Below are 23,225 nucleotides of genomic sequence, written 5' to 3'. Positions count from 1 at the left end.
TTAAAAAGTGCAACAGAACCTACGGCAATCCGTCGGGAAAATCGAAAAAACCCTCTTAATATTTACAGCCCAGACGGAGATTGGGTATATATTTATTATACTGTTCGTACACAGGAAATCTGGCTATTCTAATATACACGGGAGCGTTTGTGAAATCTCGAGAATGCTGCCATGTATAATCAACGTCATCTTATAACAACGTAAAATGGCGTTTCGTAGCTGAATTTTAAATACAATAAGGCAGTCCCTTGTTCAAAACCTAAGGAAGCTTGACACATTGTATCAATTGTATAGTACGATGAAGGCAAAGATTAAGTCTTGCATATATAATATAATATTTAAGAATACGAAAACCTCAATAAAAATCCAAGATTATTTTGTACTTTTTAGATAATCTGCTAAAGTTTGTCGATAGTGTTTAAAATTATATATAAAAAGGCAACAGACAAAATAAACATATGACATGACATTTATACGCTTTTTTTATAAGTTAACATGCAATATATCACTCTACTTTAAATAAAAGTTTACTTGAAAAAATGTCAAATCTATTAAATTAGTATTGAAACCCCATTATTTAAATTAGCTTTGTTAATTAATATTCACTTGTAAACATTAAAACATACTTATCATCACAAGTGTCCTAATTAAAACGGTTTATAGAACAAGGGTGACACACGCTTGTAGATACAAAACTTTTTTTCTAGTTAACGTTTCTCGCGCGTTCGCAAGTGTTTACCCTGAATTATGGGGATCAAGGGGAGCGCGATTGATGGTCCTCATTAAGGATTTCCTCGCTTTTTCGAAAAAGACTCTCGGACAAATGCCGGTCCATAACACATACCGTGTTGCGGCTTTATTTCGAACCGGAATGAAAGAAAAACTGATTCGCCCTTACATTAGGATAAATAGGTCGTGAAAAGGTTGTATCATCTAGCCTCTGTTTTTCTTCCGGTCGTCAAAACACTCGTTAATTAAAAATGTTTCTTATTAGATTATAATAACTTTTTTTTTATTTGTACTAAATGTTTCTGAATATCTACAAATATTTGAAACGACAATTTCAATTTTCTGAATAAATGAAAAGATTTAATATACAGTTTTATCGGCGGGCAATCCGTCAAGGTAACTGAAACTTCCTTCGGTGAAATCTTAAAGTCTTAAACGTCATAACGCGGTATAAAAGGTTGTTCCTCGACGTCACGTACAACGCTCGTTAACACTTACACAAATTAACAGGTTTTAATATTCAGCCGGTAAGGGTGCAGGGTGATGTAGTGGAGAGTTGGGGGCTTGGGGTGACTATTCGATAGAACTCGGGGAGAGATTTAATGAAGGAGCTTTAGCGTAGCTGGTCTGCTCTCGTTATCGATACGCTTATTAATTTACCGAATTTTAAAACTGAAAAATTTAATTATGTGACACATTTAAACTAAATTTCTGACAATAACCTGCAATATGATTAGTCTTCGTATGTCACGTTATCTAATTTTAATAATTTAATTATTAATTTATAAATTGACGTAACAAAAATCTATGCCAGGTTTACAGATGTAGTAATCCAGAAACTGAAGAAACTTTATTAAATTCACCACTGGCAAAACTATCAATATTCAGGTTGTGTGCGCATATAGTTAACATGTGATATATTCGCGAAACATTTTCGCGACATTTTTATTGAATTGGTAGGTAGGCGCATTGGAAAATTTTCAATTTCTGCGAATTCAGAAACAAATCCAATATCGCCCGGAGAAACGTTATTCACGTGTCGGATAGAAAACGTTGGAAAGAAAAATAAAACATAAAATAATACGCGTACGCGCAAAATATCCTTTGTGAGAGATTAGGTAAAAATAAGGCGATTGGGTGCTTTCTCTGAAGTGGGTTCTTAAAACTTGGCAAGGCGTGAGGTGTATTTGGCCAAAGGCGGTCACTAATTGGCTCAAATAAGAAAGGTTCAAAGAGGTGAGTCCCCTTCCTTTTGATTCCTCACAGGGACTCATTTGAAATGTTCAAAGGCTGATTAATTCATTAGGGAAGTACATGACAAATTTATAAAAGATTAATATCTCTTGTCAGCACGTACAAGTTATCTTACATAATAATGTTATTCAATACTAATTAAAGAACCCGCGCATTGTTATTACAATATAACAGAGGTATAAATCTCGGTATTTACTTATAAAATCCGATTTGTTTTGTCGATGATGATCATAAACGTATTAAAATTAATGTATTTAGATAAAACATATATTCATCTGACTAAATACTCATTACCAACAATTATTACGCTATTTACGCTGAGCTTATTTTGATAAGAATTAGAGTATGGACTTTTAAATGTTAGGTATCACATATTCTAGGAGTACATCGAGAATTTTTCTAAGAAAATGCCTAATTAATCATTTTTATTTCTAAAAAGCTTTTTTGTTAAAAGTTAAATTCGTACAAATATTTTGAAGTGTATAACACTGCTAATTTTTTTATATCAGTACATAAAAAAGGACAGGTTTATGCCAGATGTATGCAAATATTCATGCTTTCTTGGTAGGTCTGAAGTATTTGAATGACAAAAATTGTTCAGGACTTTTTTAAGTACTCAAATCGGCCTTATCTTTGTTTTGGCAATCTAAGAACTACATTTATAATCAGTTAATAAAAAACCGCTCCGCGTAAAAATCGGCAGATTTAATAAATGTAACAGGAATTTCCATAAAGTTACGTCATCAAATTTGTTTAATGTCGAACTTAAATATCGTATTTTAATAATACAAAGAAGGTTGTGATATTTATCTTATTTAAAATAAAATAAAATTATATGTAACAACAGTTGTTATTAACAAGTTTTTCTACGATTTAGTTACTGGAACTATTTTGATACTGGAACCAAAAATTCGACGCCCTATAATCAATCAAAGTAGATCGATCCGTTCTTATCTTTCAATTATTCGCGTCCATTATAACAAATCATCATCCTCTTCAACTAACCGTTCATCAATAATATTAAGATATCCACAATAATATACTGCATTATAATCCAATATTTCATATTACATATATTATTTTATTTTGCAAATTACCTCGAAAATTTTGGTAAAAACTGAGAAGTAAAAATAATAATTCTCATTTATCGAGAAATAAAACACATCGAGAAACCAAAATGCCCAATTAGGAGTTGCTTAGTCGGCTTATCAAAAAAATTTTTATTAAATAAGCCTGATATATGCAAAAAATACAGAGCGCTGAAATTCATTTGGAATAGTTTTTATAATAATTATTTGTCCAAAAATATTATAAAATAAATGTACCATCATTACTATTATAAACCAAATATATTGATCGTTAAATTGCATCAGATGCTTTTTAAATAGTCAGTAATAATATGTATTTTCAATAAAAATAAATTGTAATAGTCACTCACATATTAACCTCAAGTGTCTTTTACAAATACTACTACAAAATAATAGATTTATAAATGTTTAGTATATACTACATTTATTATTGTATATTGAACTATACTATGTATATTTAAGATTATAATTAAATTTAAATTTAGGATCAAATTACTTTGAATATTCGTTTCTCATCTGCCCGCGGTACGTAATCGTATATATTGTGCGTGTTTATTATAAAATTGAAACATATTTCAGATTTTTTTTATTAAATACGACCGTAAACCTGAAGGTTGTTTCATGCACCGTAAATTTTCAGACTGTCGAACAAATCCCTTTTATTGGCATTGTAACCTCACCCCCTTTTATTTATCGCAGGGCGGTCAGCGCTTTTTTGCAAATAATTTCATAGACTGGATTTTTGAGGGTCGTACAACGAACCGTGCTCGCAAATAAATTTCGATGATAAATAACATTCGCGTCCCAAGAGAAATAACATGGCGAATACGATTATGCATATTTTATTATGCACTTTTTTTTAGATCGTTATTCTACCGAACGCAACGTCGGCATCTTTTCAATTGTCAGAGAAAACTACGGAATAATCCGTTGCAGAACCGTTAGATTTTCAATGGGAATGAAAACAAAAACCTGTCTATTCAAATTCTTAGTGAAAAAGAATTTTGAGAAAATTACTACTATAAAAAAAGAATTTATTTGTTTACTATTTCTTAAAAACTTCATTATGAAATTTATGAGAGTAATAATAATTATTATTTGCAATTTCCACAAATTTCCTTACGGAATATTTTATTTAATAAGATTGCGAAGAATATAAATTATGTTAATGGTCTCGCCGAGCGCGCCATTTTGATTTTTTTTTTCATTCATAAAAAGTTATAGCCCTCGGGTTCAGAGCTGTTTGTCTTAAAAGGAGAAAAGCTTTAATCGGTCTTTTGGTCAAAATTAATTTTCTTGTCGACGAAAGTCTTGAAAAAATGGCGAACCGATCAATCAATTTTCAGAGGTCTTATATATTGACACTGTTTTTTTTTTACGTTTAATTATTTTTCATAAATAAGAAAGTTTAAGTACTATTTTGATTACGGTTGTTTATGTAACATAATTTTGTTAATGATAAATCTGCGGTAGTGCAACGAACGTTGTTTTAAATCCGATGTTTTCTGAGCTTTATATTAAAAATGCCTTTCTACTTATACCATCAATCAATAAAAGATCTTTTTACTTTACAGTATATCTCTAAACGTTTATATAAGCGCAAACAATTTTCTCATTAGCCTGTAAAATAATCCGTTTAACAAATTTGCTAATTAGATATCACAAATTTATGTATATATCCTCAAGCCAAAATACACCTAGCGTATTCGTAGGTGTTCGAACAAAAGTGCGGTCGTGTGTTAATATTTCATTAGGGAGCATTCTTCTCGGCGTAGGCAGGCTCGGTTAATTGTGTCGCGAAACAACTCCTCCGAGATCGAGCAAGCAAGGAGGCTGCACTCCCATATTTAATAATAAACTGGGTGTGTGTGTTTCAATTAAATTAAATTTTGATTGACGCTCGAATTTTATACGATTTACTTGACACATATTAAACCAGATTCGGGCGTTTCCGTCTGAACCCAAGCGCTTTAATTCCTGATAATGGTTATTGAGAAACTATACCCTTAATATGGAAATTCAAACACAATAATAATTTAAAGGCTTGTTCACGGTAAATCTGCTATTCATAAAAATAGTAACACGCAAATTTTAAATTGCTTATAAAGAAACAACCATTACTGTTTAAAATTTAAAAAAAATGACAGCTTATGACATATTGCACCATCTTTTATGATATATATATATGTAGATATATGTTATAGCCCCCTATTTCTATGCTAATATATTTATCTTTTAAGGCGTGTAAATTCCCTGTATGATATTTTACACAATGATATACATCGACAAATTTTTAACCATTAGCAAATGAAAACACTAATCGTATTTTGGGTTACATACGTTTATCTGCTACACAATAATATCTTTAAAGCATAATACCCTTGTAAATATTTATCTCGTAGCTGTCATGTCATGCAAAATTTGAATTATTCATACTAAAATTCGTTTCAGATAAAAACGAAATAAATATATTAAGCTTTTTGTTGTATTTGTACATAGATTTCAAAGTCAGTATGGAAACTTTATTGTCATACTATATTTATGTATGTGTGTGTGAATATTATAACATATATTACAATATAAACACACTTGCGAAAATGTTCATGCTTCATATTTTCACTTTGTACTTTAGCGACCTAATTTTTCAACAAACAAGAACGCTATTCAACCGAAAAACATGAAATATGTTGTGCCACTTCCTTTGGGCGCATTTAATTTTGCTTCTATTTACCCGCAACAAAAGTTTATAAATACATACACAGTTTATATGTTTGTATGTATATCTATTTTTTATTCATTTATACATACATTGATATTTCTGAAACGTTCGGTCATAACGCATGTCGATATCACGAGCACTTATATGCCTTCCTGTGGTTCTATTGAAATTGAATTCGAATTAAAATGTACCATAGCGAAGTTAAAGCTAACAATATAACATTTTCATGACCGAGAAACGCCGAACGTTTCGGAAAAATATTAATGCTTAAAATATATATTTATTATATATTATTATCCACTGAATGAACATTAACAAATATATTTTTTCCTCAACTCCATACTTATGATTTATGAACCTATAAAGACATAAATTTAATGTTCATTCAATCAACTTTATACCTATGTATATGTTTTTTTTAGTAACCAGGGGTCAAACTCACCACGTCGATGATCTGCTGTAGAGTGAGTCCGAACTTGACCTCCAGAGCCTCAGATTCGTTGGCGACGGGCCGCTCCAGCGTGTTGTATGTGCCCAGGAGGGTGTTAAGCAGCCTCTTTTCGTGAGGCCCTCCTGCTGAATCTGAAATAAGAACAAAAATATCAGCACAATATTTACAATATAAAATAATGCGTATTGAAATATTTAAGTATCTGATCTAGATCATTTTGTGGCCGCTACTTATATTATAAATAAATAGTCAAGCTATTTATTGATTACCTCTTCAAACAGAATCGAATTATAAGTCCACGTAAAATTATATTCTTTAAGTATGTGGGCCACATTAAAATGCTTTGTAACAATATCTGATCTTTGTGCAAGTATAATAATTTTACAAAATATACGATAAATGGTAATTGAATTGCGTAACATATGAACATATGTAGCCACTAATTCTTAACATAGCACAACTAAAATCTTAATACTGCAAACTATAATAGCAATAATTAATTTATTCAAACTATATAAATAATTTCATGGTAACGTTTTGATAAAACAGTTATCTCAATACGATATAAAATTTTACAAACATACTAGGTTTATAAAATATACAATTTTGTTATTTGCTGCTAGGCAATAAAAATAAAATGTTTGTAGTTACAATTTAACAAGAAAAAAATAAAAAAACAAATGAATAATAATAGGCTAAATACTAATTTGAATATATTAAGTATAAAATCTGAATATCTAGAACTATTTAAATATATTCTTATACCTCTAAAGCAAAATGTGCCTTGGCCTGTTGTGCTTAAGATTATTTTTATCGTAGTATCTGATTCATGAGAAAAGTCAGTTAGTAGGAATATGTGAAATATTTTTATAGTGTGTTCAGATATATTAATTAAAACTTTCTTTGATTGCTGGTATTTGTAGGCTTCTTAAAATTAGTATAATAATATAAATTATATATTAGTTCTCTTGCTTTATTTTATATACATAGCAAGCATATGATAAAGTAGATCTTATTGAATGCTTGTATATTAGAATTTTAATAGTTGTAGTAAGCGCACTCTCTCTAAAAAATATCGGTATGTAGGCCGCAATGGCAGTAAGACCTTAAGAGTGAAAATACAAAATGTGTTTGCTGAATTTTAGCTAAGAATCCAGGTGTAAGCTCAGATATTTAACACAGTGGCAAATATCTGTACGTTTTGTAAATATATTTGTCTAAATATTTATTCAAGTTTGACCATTAGCACTCGTTAAATTACCTTTATTATTAGTGTACAAAGATAACTAGGTATATTTTTTAATTTCGCGTTATTGTTTGTATACAAAATAAAAAAATCCAAAGCCGTTTGTATACAAAAAGCTCCAGCTGAAATTTTATTTGTGAGAGTTTCACCACCTGCAAAATTTCATATGATTAAAAGTCAAGGTAAAAAATCAGAGAAAGATCTTGTAACCAAGCAACTGCGGTAATAATTAGAAATATCGCATTAATGAAGTACGCTAGATAAAAAAAATACCATGCTTATAATACTATTGTTTTGATACCCTTTTTTTAGTGCAGTTTCTTAGTTAAAACAGGAACACATTTCGTGAGCGTATCCAAAAACCACTACAATTGCTTCTCAAAAATCCTCATCTATGATTTACCAGAGCTGTCTCTAACCAGCATTATTAAAGATGTGACTTAGTCACAAAGAAGAAATGCGGTGAGAGACGCCCAGAGGCATAGCAGCAAAGACGCGCCTGGACACTACCTGATCCCGAGACACATCATTGTATCGTCCAGAATCATAACGGGAAAACAACACGACAAATACCAGCTGCTTTACAAAATCACAGCGACAATAATACAACTTGATACGCCAGCAAAAACTGTCTGAATTCTAAAACCTACCATTTAATTTCCACTGCCTGATATCAGCGTCTACATTTCTCTATACATATTTATGTGGTAATTTATCATTTTTTTTTAAATAAATTTTAGATTTGGACTTAAACCCTTAAATATATTTAGTGTAATAATTATTTATAACTTTTAAGGTATGGCATATTAAATGTAGCAGATATATAAGGGTATTTTGTTTGTGCATCAAGCTGTGATGTCATATCGTGCTAAAAAGTTTTAAGTACTAAGCTTTTTCTATATTTTAAGCCCTTACTCTTCTTAAAATTAAAATTAATAAAAATATATTCCAATAAACTTTTATTAAATTGGCCTGTTACTGAGTGGTTTTCACAAAAGCCGAACTGTTTTATTTCCAGTTCACGTCAACATAAAAACACTACCCGTTTATCACGTAAATATAAATTAATAATATCGATATTAATTTACTACCCCATGATATCCATTAAAGGCTACGGTATGATGTTTTTTAATTTTTTTAACGTTAGTGGGTCACCTGTTATTTTTTCAGGCGTTAGTATCTCTTTAATTAAATAAATATTAAATACTTGCTTTACTGATAGATAATGCAAGTAAAATAATCTTTGCAATTTCAGAATAAATAATTAATTTATGTATTTTAAACAAATAATTTGTTTTAAATATGGCGTTTAAGTTAGGTAAATCAAAAAATCATTATTTTTTAAAAAATCACATTTGCAAATTTATATTGAAATACAGATCTATATTGGAATCAATTAACAGTAATATCTGCAGCTCATTTTCCTATAATTTTCAATATATACTCTGAATGTAAACATGCAGATAAAAATAAAGATCAGCAAGGAGACAATTAACAACAATATGCTGTTACACGGCAATATTTTTTGAGACCGTTTACGATTTTCAAAAACCTCTGGAAGTGTAAATAAAAATTGTAAAAAAGGGGCTATGAATAAACATAGATAAAACAAAAATTATTATTATAAGCAAGCTCCCCGTGAGCTTCTCAAGCTTAACATTAAGCTGAGATAGAATTGAGATGGTGATCCAGTTAGGCAAAATATCAAATGGACTCCGACAAAGAAAAAAGTCTGCATTAAGCTTACAGTTTTATAATTTAAATCTGGTTTCACAAATAAACACTTATTACATCTTCAGATTTACTGACTTATATGACACATTAAACTGAAAGCGTTTGGGATGTGGCTTTATTGATAATTTAAAAGTTCCATGAATTAAGAGTGTCCAATGACCCAATTCTCTCCATGATAGGATACGATCATTAACATTAAAAGGAGAAGGTGGGTACCTCAGACACATTATCTGAGGTCCGAAATATGAGCTTTTTTATACTGTAAAAATGGATAAATTCAAAGGAAAAAATGGATCAAAGAAAGATGTCTTGGTGTAAAACATATGCAGAATTAAATTTCAAAAAGAAAGTAAATCTGTTTTAATTTTTTTGTATCTGTGAATATTTAAGTCAAGGATATGATTTATTGATTACAATGTGGTTATGTAATATTATCATAGCCCTATCTTTACATCGCTATACCCCGTGTGTGACCCCGTGAAATCCCTTACGGCATCTTAATAAAACGTAACTAATGAGCGAGCCGTCGTGACGACAATTTGTTATGACGTCATCGTCGATCCGGTCTCGTCTGTGCCCGTCATCGACGGTGGATTAATGGTATTCAAGGGTGGTCCCTGTGGATTTTCACCCGAATTATCCGCAGACTTAGGGAGTATCAAACCGCAAGACATAATTAGCGACGGCTCGTCAATGTGATGATGTGCGCGAGACGTTTTGTGGCGGTTCTTTGACGCTTTTGCACTGTGTCCGCTGTCACTGTGATTGATTGACGAACTTTTAGAGCTTTGTTTCAAGTGCATGACGTGAGCCGTGCAATTGAATGACGCTACGCTGTCGCCATGTTAAAAAAATGACACGTGTCAGCAAAAAGTACAATTATTATAAAAGCGGGTCTCTACATATAGTATTACTGAACTTTAAAAAAATATATTCAAATTCATGAAAATATTTACAAATGCTCAAAATCATATATTTTAGTCAGAAGCCACGCTATTACAGGAAACAAATATGAGTCCACGTGTTTATATTACCACGGGTATTCTTTAGGGGCTTCAATTCGGACCCTTATTATATTTATTTTTAATATAAAGGAACAATTACGTACAATGTACACACTTATGATCATATTTTAAAAAATATTTGTATATAGAAATGTGGGACATACGTAAATACTGAAACTAATTGCTTAATAAATAATAACATGATAAATATAATTTTAATTCAAATTAAAATAAAATTAAATTAATGTTTTAATTAAATCAAAAACATATTACAAAAGATACTTTAATATTTTGGAATAAATTTGTATCTTGCAATACAATTTTAGACAAAATATACATATTATGGTTATATCGGGCTTTAAAAAGTATAACTATGATTTTTGATATATATTTATTCATATAAATCTAATATTTAAAATAAATATTTATTAGTTCATGTAATAAATAAATTGTTATTTTTTAACCTAACCTAACATAACCTAACCTAACATGACGTAAATGCACTTTATCAACTGACATTTCAAAAGTTTATAAAAACTCTATTTTTTGGCCAGACCAAAATTGAATAGAAAGAGGAAAATATTTTAAAAACAAATGTCATTCGTAAGTGCTAAAAAACTTTTGCATCAACCTAACATTAAAGTATAAGATAACTGTTATCGTTAGTTATTTTTTTTATTAATTAACTGAAAATTTTAATATTTTAATATTTAAAGTGTATGCTTATACATACAATTAAAAATGCAAATAGACCCCCATATTAAATGCGATATACTATATTTCTCTATGTAAGGCCGTTGAGTGCTTTGACCTTTTGTTTAAAAAATGTATAAGTAAACTTTGAACTCATTTAAGGGGCAGCCAGGCCAAGATCAAAGAAGGGCGTAACAGTTCTGGCATACAATTATTGTCAACTAAAATACAAATAAAAAAGACTATTAGAAAGATAAGAGTAAATCATTACTAATGCTTAAAAACAACAATGATAATATTACTAAATTTATTGTTTTATAAAATAAATTTTTTTTTTTACACAAATCTATTTAGCTTTGTTTAATGAATTTGCGAACACATGTTAAAATAAAATACATATTTCATATTTATAATAATTTTCAAGCAAAAAATTCTGACAAAAAAGTGAGAAGCAAAAATATTTATAGAAAAGCGATACGAAATAATAGCCGTATTTTTCATAATAATCTAATACGAGATATTCAATATTTTTTGTAATATTTCGAACTATAGTATTCTCAGATAAGTGCAACGCCTTAAGGCTACCGTTTTGTCGTAGGATTTTTCATATTTTTCGCACAGTATCGCCGGAACGAAGACCGGTCTTATCGTAAAGTTCGATTTTTGCTCTTTATTAAGTTTTCTATACACACCTTAATATATCAACACAACCAGAATAAAATGAGCTAGTATTGTATTGAAAAATATAGTATAGACATACTATAAATAGAACATTGCCGAATAAAATCTCAAACGATGATGAAAATCTTTATCTCTTAATATAAAAGAATAATATTTTAGAAAAAAATATATTTGTGCAATCTAGTAATAGGGTCAAACTAATGTATATGATATAAGATTTACTATGTGATGAAAATTTGTTTATGAATCTATCGAACCACACAACAACAAAGTAAATATGCGTATATACATACGTAATATATTCACTTGGATAGCATATATTATATTATATTCACAACAATATATTACACATACAAATATGCAATAAAAAATGAGAACATCTAAAGCTACAAATATTAGTTTTTATAAATGTTTATTGCTTATTAAATATATAGATATAATATATTATTATTCTCTTGAGCATTATATTTTATAAATTAAATAAACACTAATATACGAACCGTTTTTTTTAAAGTGGAATAAGTCTATGTTAAGGAAAAAATGCTTCAATGGCAGTTTTAGTCAGATAATTATATTCCTTTTTTATATTTATAAGTACACAATCAATGATGCATAATATCATGATAAATTACCCAAAGAATTTGAACTGTAAAATGTATCACAAAAATGTTATTATTTGTACTTTTAATAAAGACTAAAAAGTTGTATTATAATACATATATACACAATGGCCACCTAGGTTTTTTTTCCTTATATAAACCTAAACTGGATCTAGACACGTGTCGTGCATCTTTCATAAGCGCCAGCGTACATATAGATAAATTAAGATTCACCCTTTGTAGCGTTGGCACTATTGACAAAATTCGTCTCGCCTATCAAACATCCGCTCCGCCGATGGCAAGCATGAATTATAAACGGATAAGACGTAGCAGTGCAAACAGCCGAGTCGAAACAAGAGCGATATTATTACGTATTCATCGCGTCTCCAAGTGCCCCTATGAATGAACAATTCACAATAACACGATAGCAAGCCTTTAAATTATAACAAAAATACATCGTTGAGCCATTGGCATAAATATCTATAGTATAAACTTTTTTGCAGCTATTCGAAACGTATATTTGATAGAAAAAATAAACGATTGCGTTTAGAAAATTCGAACCAGCAAAGGGTTATTTATGAAAAATGTGTTTTTGCAACTCTTTAGTAATAATCAAATAGATTTCTTTGTATTCTCATGTATTGTATTTAATTACCTTTGGTAATAATGTGTGCATTAGATCTTTAAAATCTTTGCTATATGTAGTTTAAGCTTAAAGAAAAAAATACATACATATACTTAAAATGTATTGAAATTCTACTAGTATCTATATTTTTTAATTTTTCAAATTTACTTGTATGTAAGTATGTAATATGCAAAATAACTTGTGTGCTATAAAAATAAATCAGTTTTTACACCATATTTTCTAATCCCTTGATAGCAGCTTATGTGTAGATGTGATAATGTGACAACAGAATATATCCTTTAAGTCAGTTTTTATATACGGTCTGCTTTTCTTTTTCTTTATCTCCTTCTATATCTCCGTGCACGCACAGTGCAGGGTCGTTCGTTGAATGTGTGTGTACACTTTGGACTTTCAGGGCTTACTGCCGAATTGCTTATGAGTGGGCGGATTTTCCAAATAAGCGCTGTCTTTAATAAAATAAATCAATTTATGTGGGTTGCCTTTAAGAAAAATAAATCGGACTTGTCTATTCTGACATTTTCATGACAATAGGCACCTGTCGTTATTTTATTATATATTTATCTTTAAATATTTACTACCAATTGCAGAAAGTCTCAAGTCAAAATAAAAGTTTATTTATATTTCTGTATACATATGAGTATATAATATTTGTATATGGATATAACGACTTTTGTGGTTTTAATTAGGTTTCCCTAAACTTTTCTGAAAATTAATCTTATAAATATCTTGACTAAGCTCGTTAGCCAGCCTGAGCCGCTATCTTGTAACCAAATGACAGCTGCCCAAACATTTTAAAAATTCGTAACTTTATTTATATTTGTCCTAGAAAAGAAAATATAAAAGTAATAAGTGATCTTCATTAAATATATTCACAACAATAATGTTCATGAGATTATTATCAAAAAAATTTTAATTCTGTTTTTTTATATAAATACTACCTTGGGGCCATACTACTACATTGGGGTTATATTTGCAAGAAATGGCAAAAACGCACTATTAATATACTTGATTAAAATTATTGTCTCTCTGCTATTACTTTTTCTAAAAAGCATCATTAAGCGTAATTTATAAATCAAACGTTTTTATAAATGAGCTAAAATAATATGTTTAAAAGAGAAAAATTTTTTGCTATAAAATAAATACTAGTTTTATGAAAATAACACACAGTGTCGCAGATAATGACTTTGCAAAACCAATCTCAAATTGGCCAGAATAGCAGATGTACTTCGTCTGACTTGAGCACTTACCTAAAATTACTTTTAATACGGACCAGTATAAGAATCTATTATTATGGTCAAACATTAACCAAATACAGTTAAAAATTTAATTCAAGTCCACCCAATTTAATTTTGAGACGACTAGTGTATGTCTTGCTTTAAAATAACAATAGATTACTCCAGTATATATGACTCCAGTATACATTTTTTTCCAGCTAGCTATAAGCTCGTTGAGAAGCTAGATGACATATGCAAAAAGCAATAGCAAGCTGACCGAGACGGGAAAGAATCAAGGACGCGATTGTGATTATTTAAATCTCACGAAATAGGGCTTCCTAAAATCCATACAAAAAAAGCCTTTTTTGATTTTTTACAAATCAAAAATCTCATATATAGGTAATAAAATGTAAATAACCCTATATAGGTAATAAAATGAACGAAAAAAATTATGTAATATATTTGAAAATATTCATACATCATTTTTTTATATAGTAGATGTACAAATAATTCATAATATATAAACTCTTTTTATAGTTAAAATGATAATTAAAATAGTTTAAAATCTTTTTGTAGTTAAAATGATTCTTCAGAAACGATTTTTACTTATGGAACAGTCATAATGGATAATATACTTTTATGTATTTCCATAATTATGATTTTTTTTGTTTGAATTAATGCAATAAAACAAACAGAATTGCTGTCACTTTGCCTAGAAATTTATTCATTCATTTAGTGTGATATTTATAATTTTTGGGAAAAAAATAATATTCTTTATTTGATTTAAAACTGACTAATTGAGTAAAGAAACCGGTTTACGTTTTTTTAAAATGGCGGAAAACCCCGGTTAATCGTTTTCGGTTTTAACCGATTTGGAAGCCCTAGCACTAAGACACTAAAGCTTACAGCCAATAGTCTGTATTATCGACACCACCCTTTGGCAACGTAAATAATCAAGTAAGAATAATTAAAATAAATACATAAATTTAAATTAATCTTAGAAGTGGAATGTAAAAAAATGTTCTATAACAACGTAAAATATTATTTTCTTTCACAAATAGGTTACATCTATCTTAATCAGTGCCAGAAGCTTTTTATTCGTTTTATAATTATAAATTTTAAATCTAAACAGCTAAAAAAATGTGAAGACTTAAATTTTAAAATATTGTTGAATTTTTTTGAAATACACTGTACAACTCGGACAATAGATAAATTCTCCGTACTGACAGAAGTACGGCCGTCGTCCGAGAGCACGATCACGTGACCTCGATCCTTATTTCAAGCCGAGAGAAAAAAGGTTCCCGTCGCGCCACTTGACGGGGTCTTATAAATCCGTTGCCCGAAATTAAGGCAAACTCCGGTGATAAAACAGGGGCAGATAAACAACCGGCTTTTACCCGTAGCAGCAGCAGTAGTAGCGGCAGCAACAAGCTACGTTGTTCACGCACCAGGGCTCCGACCATCAATTACCGGAGAGTGAAAACTTTTCGCCTGCAAATTTCAAAGTCGACTGTACGATAAATAAGGGACCGCAATTACACAAAGCGTCGGTGCACCGGCGGAAATTGACTTTATGACTGACCACCTATGAAATAAAATATTTATTCTACCTTTGAACCATTTTGCCTGTATAATATTCTAGCAAGTTCTTTTTCTATTGGAATATATCTATAGTACCAATGATCTATGAGCTGCTTTAAAAAAATATTTTATTTATAGTGAAATACATTACTCATATTAAATATGAATGTTTCTATCCCCTTTTTTAATTCTTAAAGATAGCTGTGCGTGTGTGCTACATGCGCGGACACATCAGACGCGGGTGCCTGGCGGACAAATCCGATAGTGTGTGGGGAAAAAAGACAGATTTGTCTGTCCACTGTCCGTGCTCAAAACGAACGGATCGGACACGGACAGACAGATCTGAGCACCCACACCCGATGGTTAACAGTATTTTTAGTTAAAATTTGTCCCTTAAGTGATTTTATGACACAGGACATTTCCGCTCGCCTTTATTAGCTGACCATACACGCTCGGGTACATCCGATGGATCTGTCCGTTGCGGGTTTGTGGCGGGTGGTGAGAAAAGACACTGATTTGTCTGTCCGCTGTCCGTACTCAAAACAAATGGATCAGACACGGACACACAGATCCGAGAATCCGAGTTTACAAAACGACGGTTTACAGTATTTTTTGTTAAAATTTGTCCCTCAAGTAATTGTATGACTGGGCCTTTATAAATTTGCAGACTAGTTGCCGTCAACGTCCTTAATAAAATTTTAGTAATAAATATTTATTACTTTATGACACATATGCTTATAAGATAATTCGTTACTAGCTTTCCGAGGTCTATAAAGTCACACCCTTAGGCTGCAAACACCGAAAAATATATACCTAATGCCCATATTTACTAATGTCATGTATCAGAGATTGTAATAGAAACAATTTTAAATTTAAACATAAACACAAAATGCCAAGACATATAGTGCTTTGAGAAGATGCTAAAATGCTTATAAATCATAATCTTAAAACACCTAAAATAATATGTAATTTAATATTTTTTCTTTCACTTAAATTGTAGTCGCACTCCTTCAATTTAAAACTCTGAAAACTCGATTGATCTCATGCTTATGTAATAAAAATAGCATACTTTCAAGTATGCTCAGTAGTTTTAAGACTAAAGGTTGTGAAAAATATATTTTTCCAAACTACGAATAATTTTCATAAATTAACAAAAAATAGCGCAAAATATGGTTGTAAACGTTCAAATGGTGCTTGTTCCAATTTCCGTCGGTCGCGGCCAAATCTTAATAGACTTTAACTATTTATCAAATATTATACAAAAAATACAAAAAAAATATTTCCTATCCTTAACATATTTATTATGTCAACAATTTTTTTATTAAAAACAACTAAAACCACTACAAATACTCGTTTTCTAGAAAAGTTTAAATTCCCAAGTACTTATTATTATGAAAAAAAAATATATTATAAAAAAACGTGACGGCAAACTTAATTATAGCAATATACGATTTAAATGTATGGGTGAGATATGTATGGGTTCAATTGTATAAACATAATGCTAGTAATAAAAGTTTAATTCAATTTGTGATTAACTCCAACGTAACACATGTTTGTGAGTTCATAAATAAATTTTAATCATATTATACCACAATAGGACTTTATTTTAATTATATGACAGATTCGAATACTGATTCTACAAATATGAATGAAAGTAAAAAAATGCGAAATTAAAGAGTTTTTACGTCGTTTCCTCACAAATCGGAGCAATTCTGGCAGCAGTCACATTGACTGATGAGTCAATTTGTCATTTAAACGTACACACGGAATTATAACGTCACGAGCTGGTCATTTTTTTCCTGTGACAGCGATCGTTTTCCTGACTCTTCCTGACTAATACTTAATTTGTCTACATGAAGCGTGTTGGCGAGAACGTTGATTTTTAAAGCAAAAAGACGCGTGTTACATTTTTTCTTGAAACACGACATTTTTTCAGAGATTCTCTACAAATGCGAATGGAAGCAGTTGTATATCAAAGGCGGGGTAAAACTAGGTCAAACGAACATACTTGGTATTCTATTTAATTTTAGAAGAAACTTTATCGTGATGACATCTTAAACGATACACCATGTAACACAATTGTATTCCTGGCGTTATTTCTGATTACTTCTCAACAAAATTATATATAAAATACTTATTTAAAATACGTCACCATAATGTTGACGAATTGAAAATAAATGAGTATTAAGAACATAAGGTTACCGTAAATTTATTTCGGTTTTACCTTAGATAAAAACGTTATTACATCTTTGATCTTGGCGCGGAGGGCTTTCTTTATCGCCGAGAGCATCGAGAAAGTTATACCAGTTGAGATACTGGCAATTTCCTCGCGCGACTCCCTCGAAAGCCATATTTTACTTTCGTTTTTCGTTATTGCATACACATCTAATCATTTTTATTGAATAACTGTCGCGAGACTTACAAAGCGGTCCCTAATGACGCAGACGCGCGCTCGGTTAAATTATGATAATTTTTTTATACACGCACATTTATCACGCTGACTTGACAGGGTTCGTTGCCTTTGATCCCAGATTCAAAAGCAAAAATTTTTTAAAATAATTTTTCGCGCAATATATATAAATAGTATCGTAATACTTTTGAAAATTAACAATGAAGCAATCGCTTCGGACGGGGGATAAAAGTGATTCAAAAAGAGAATCGCAAATTAAGACTGCTCTTCGAGTTTGAATTTAATTTACGCGAATTTCCTGGAATTTATTTTTTATCACTACGTTGCTGCAATGATTACAATCGTAACAGTCCGCTTTTCAACTAGATTTACGATAAAAAAATATTTTGACACATTTTAAAAATATATATAAAAAATGTGAAGGCAAAAAAAAGTGAGTCAATAATCAGCTTTTGCGGATATACAAAATATCGTTATTAATGTGAATTCCATTCCTAACAATACACACTGATGACTTTATTTATGTGGTTTACCTTAATTACTGGAAGTGAAATAATACTAATATTTTCTATATTTATCTAGTTTTTTTATATTCCTGATCTTTCATATCCATACATTATACTTATTGTTTTAGTGTTATAATATTAGATAATCCCGAAATAGATCTCCGAAGTGTGTACTTTCCAAAATGTAAGAAAAATTGCGTCCCTAAATTTACGATATTAGAATTTTTACCAAGCTAACAATTTATTCGAAATTGCATGTTATATGAATTTATTTAAACAATATTGACAACCACAGCCACTAAAACCATTTGTAAAAAAAAACAAAGACGGTTTAAAAAATTACAATATCAAGAATAGTCCTAGATGTGGAAGATCAGTAAAGATGGTGATAAAGTCGGCACGTATCTGAATATCACTTGACAACCATAGATGAAAAATGTGTGTTGTACTACAACAATCAAGTAGCAAAATCTACCTTAAAGTGTCATAAATACTCAATACATCATATTTAAATCATCGAAGTAATCACACAAAATTTATTTAACATGTATACTAAATATTTTTTTAGTTTAAAATACCAAATATGTAGAATTTTTTCCAATAAAATTTGTGTATATTTTTTTATCGTACATCTGAACACCAGATTCACCGGTGTAAATATTCAGCAATGAAGAGGCTCAAAAATAATAAAATCACCAGACTATAAAGCATATTTATTATACCACAAAACGATAATAGAACTCAATTGAATGCTTTAATATCGAATATACTATATACCATGCGTGAATAATAATGAACCGAGAGCGAGTTTGTGGTCATTTTTACGGACATAACGTACCGGAAAACAAATCAATAAACAATGGACAAATTTTGGGAAGAATATATAAATGACAATGAAATCTCGTCGAGAAAATGTACGTTTCTTAATAGCTATTATTAAGAAAAGTGTATCATGAAATCGTATGAATTTATCCCTACCTCTATTTCGAAGATATGGAGCGACCTCACGGTTGCCTCTATTACAACTCGATTACAGCTAGATCTAGGGACCATATATGTTAACTCTTTTAAAAAGCGATTAAAGAACCTTTTTAGTTGCATGTTGGTGAAAAGATCGCTGCACAAGTGTGTACGTGTGAAACGGCATTTAATATTTTATACACACAGTGCTGTCGCAGCGAGCGACGCTAACAAATTTAACGAATTTAGTTTTAATCGCATTGCCGCAACGCGACGATATATTACATGATACACAGTGGCCAAAAACAAAGCGAAGTTGTTATAAGCGCGCTAATGAATACATTCTCGGACCGCCCTGTGGCGCATTGTGCACGTGTAACAAGGTGTAGTAGCTCTGGCCGAATGCACAGGTGCGCTCCGTTGCATTTTGCATCAACTTATGCAATGTGGGTAATTATAAAAGGCATAACAGATATTTGCATCGCGCATTTCTATGTTTACAAGCATATTGCCGTGTAAGCCTTCATTTGAGTAAATAATACAATAATGGCTAAACTACAATACGTTCACCAACTGTGAGTACCTAGATGAGAATATCTATCTATCCCTTTTTTAATATTTAAGCCATGACAAACTTTATCGAAAGCGTTTTTTAAATATTTTATGTATAATCAAATAGATTACATCTACTTGAGTGTATATGAAAATGTTTGAAGCAAATTTTGACTGTTTTTTATTTATATTGAAAATCAGTAACTAATTCAGAAGAACTAGTAATCACTAGAATTTATATATTAAAGATAAGCAGTATTTTAATATAGCATAAATATATAAAAATTCCGTTAGAAAAACGTAAATTAAAAAATATATAGCCCAAATTCTCATTTAGGAGTCTTGCCACCTTGTCTTTGACGTGAGTCGCTAGAAGTAAGTAATTTACGTTAAATTAAATTTTCATTGTGATTAATACAAAATAACATTATAATTAGGTCCATATTCAATAAAGAAAAAATCTCAAGAAAAATTGTATAAGTTGACTGTATTTTTTGCGTTGCACGCTTTTTCACCCCCAGTATAAAGTGGCAATTAAAAGTCGTATAATGCTGGTGTTTAATAATTACGTTCAAAGCGATATCTTAATTGAAAATTAATTAAATTTGGATAAAACAGAGCATGGGGGAGTTATGACAAATTTGGAATTAATTAATCGCAAAAGCTCGTTTCCGTCGCCGCGCAAGCAAACTTTTCCCTTGTTTTTGTATTGATATTTGAATGTTAACCCGACCATAAAAATCAAATTATTTTTAATAATGAATTAATGCTTAAAGCGAATAAGCATTACTTCCAACAATATGCCATTAAGTATTATATGTTGCATAACATTTTCAAATTCATGTATTTGTATTTTTCAGGGTAGACCAGAAAAGGTTCGCTTCAGAATCGCGAAATAAAATTTAAATATTGGCAAAAGTATAAATTTATAAAATCTATATAAAAATAGGGTTGAAATTTTATATTCTACTTTTATATATATTTTTAATAATTAGTTATTTTATGGTAATATTTATGTTGATATTTACTATTTAAGTCCTATTACTTTATTATTTACTGGCATTGTTTGAAAAATTATTAGCTGGTAAAATAAGTTTGTCAAAATATATTTTATTTTACAATTTTAGAAAAATTTTATTTTATTACTATTTTTTTCTATATAAAATTATTTTCCTTTAGTTGGAAAGATAATTTATATATTATAATTTGTTCTTAAGCTTATTTATCTATAATATCAAAACAACCACCAGTCAGTTTTATTTTTATTCTGTCAAAAAATTCAATTAATTATTGCGAATATATTACAATAGTAAAATTCTGAGGATGCTTTTATAAAATATCTTATGCTTTAAAAGCTCATCATAAAAAACGAAAATAATTTCAGGATTACCTAATCATGTAACTTGTTGTTATGCAATAATCCAAGAAGCGGTTCTTAAACAATGTTTTTATTTAATAATAAATAAAAAATATTTAATATATTTGTAAATTCAAATATGTAAAATATATATCAATAATTTGTTAACATTGTAAAAAATTGTTCATTTAATGCTAATTGTGTGATCCTGATTAAATTATAAAACCCCTATGTTCACACAAATTTGTATCCAAATTAATGGAAAAATTATGTTCGTTTGTCGGCTGTCTTCGTCAAAACTTTTTTCCGACTCCATAAGCCAAAAATGAACAATAAAAGCCCTCAAAGTATGCAAATGTCGTCAAACACACATCAACCGTACTCCACGATTCTATTCACGGACTTGCAGACTTTATTCTGAGTCATTATGCTATGCCTTTTCTATTCGTCCTACCAGAGGGTCCGTCGGGTCTGCTTTTTTTCTATTTTATGGACTCGGCCAATTTGATTAATATTCCAAGCGATCGACGCTCGTAAACTTATTATTGTTTTTTTTTAGGATTTTTCCTTAAGAACTTATATTCAGTTCGCAAGACGGTTCATCAAAAATTAACATTCATATATCGATTTACCGTTCGTAATATTTGAATATAAAGAAAATCTCGCGTTTGCGCTACTCACGAATTCACCATCGACTAAAAGATATTAAAATATTCATACATATTTAGGAAAACTTCCAACCGCTACCTCCGGCAAAACTCTACCTACTTCGAAACGTTATGAATTTTCTTAAATTACCAGGTAACTATACTTATTTGCAGGCTCCACGCTCAAAATATATGTATAGCTTTTTCGAATACATTTTATCAGAATAAATTTAACCCTCATTTTTTATGAATTATGTACGTTAATATCATATATCAAATAAGAATAAGCTAAGGTTAAACACATTCATTTTAGACTAACACAGCAAAGAAGCAAAAATTGTATTTTAAAAGAAAATATAGACGTCGTGTATACAGATTTTGAGAAAGCCTTTGACAAAGTTTGTCATACGTTATTATTAAAAAAATTGTCGAACCTCGGTTGCTCAGATAATTTAACTTGGTTATTTTTGAGTTATTTAAGCAATCGTAGACAGTTTGTAACCTATGGTGGCCGATTGTCAAAAGAATATTTTACCCCTTCGGGGGTTCCTCAAGGATCCAATCTGGGACCTCTGCTTTTTGTGTTGTTTATTAATGACATAAATACAGCAATTAAAAATTCAAGTTTTCTTCTGTACGCAGATGATTTAAAATTATATAAATGCATTCGATCTGTTGCGGACTCCTCTCTACAAAGTGAATTAGACTCTCTGTGGAGATGGGCTTCCGTTAACCGTCTGCCCTTTAGTGTCGGAAAGTGCCATACTGTGTCATTTTCTCGATCCCGTTCGCCATCAGCTTATTTCTACCAATCTCGGTGGTAACATTTTGACTAGAGAAACTTCCATTAAAGATCTCGGAATCACTTTCGAGAGCAAATGGAGGTTCTCTCTACACATACACGACGTCTGTGATAAATCTTCCAGGATGCTCGGCTTTGTTATGAGGAATGCCTTTCACTTTGACGATCCGTCAGCTATTCGCATCCTCTATGACACCTTAGTTCGTAGCATTCTTGAATCGGGATCTATAATTTGGAATCCCCGAATAGCCAAATATTCCCTTTTAGTAGAAAAAATTCAAAAAAGGTATTTAAGATACCTTTACAAAAGGACATTTGGTTATTATCCGTTCTTATATCCCAGCGCCTTTCT

The 23,225-nt window shown here is 30.3% G+C and overlaps 1 protein-coding gene across 5 annotated transcripts in view; it reads right to left on the bottom strand.

Moving 5' to 3' along the window:
- nAChRalpha6 (nicotinic acetylcholine receptor alpha6) overlaps window positions 1–23,225 on the bottom strand; it is a 277,603-nt gene that overhangs the window by 113,573 nt on the left and 140,805 nt on the right. For all 5 annotated transcript variants that reach the window (XM_088203413.1, XM_088203415.1, XM_088203416.1 and 2 more), the window contains exon 2: window positions 6,233–6,372. In XM_088203413.1, the coding sequence (XP_088059539.1) occupies window positions 6,233–6,372 (140 nt within the window). The remainder of the gene's footprint in view (window positions 1–6,232; window positions 6,373–23,225) is intronic.

This window comes from Plectrocnemia conspersa, unplaced genomic scaffold, assembly GCF_051122295.1.
Source record: "Plectrocnemia conspersa isolate PC_06_02 unplaced genomic scaffold, ASM5112229v1 ptg000014l, whole genome shotgun sequence".
In the NCBI taxonomy this organism is placed as follows: domain Eukaryota; kingdom Metazoa; phylum Arthropoda; class Insecta; order Trichoptera; family Polycentropodidae; genus Plectrocnemia; species Plectrocnemia conspersa.
This window is presented reverse-complemented; position numbering and strand designations above follow the sequence as displayed.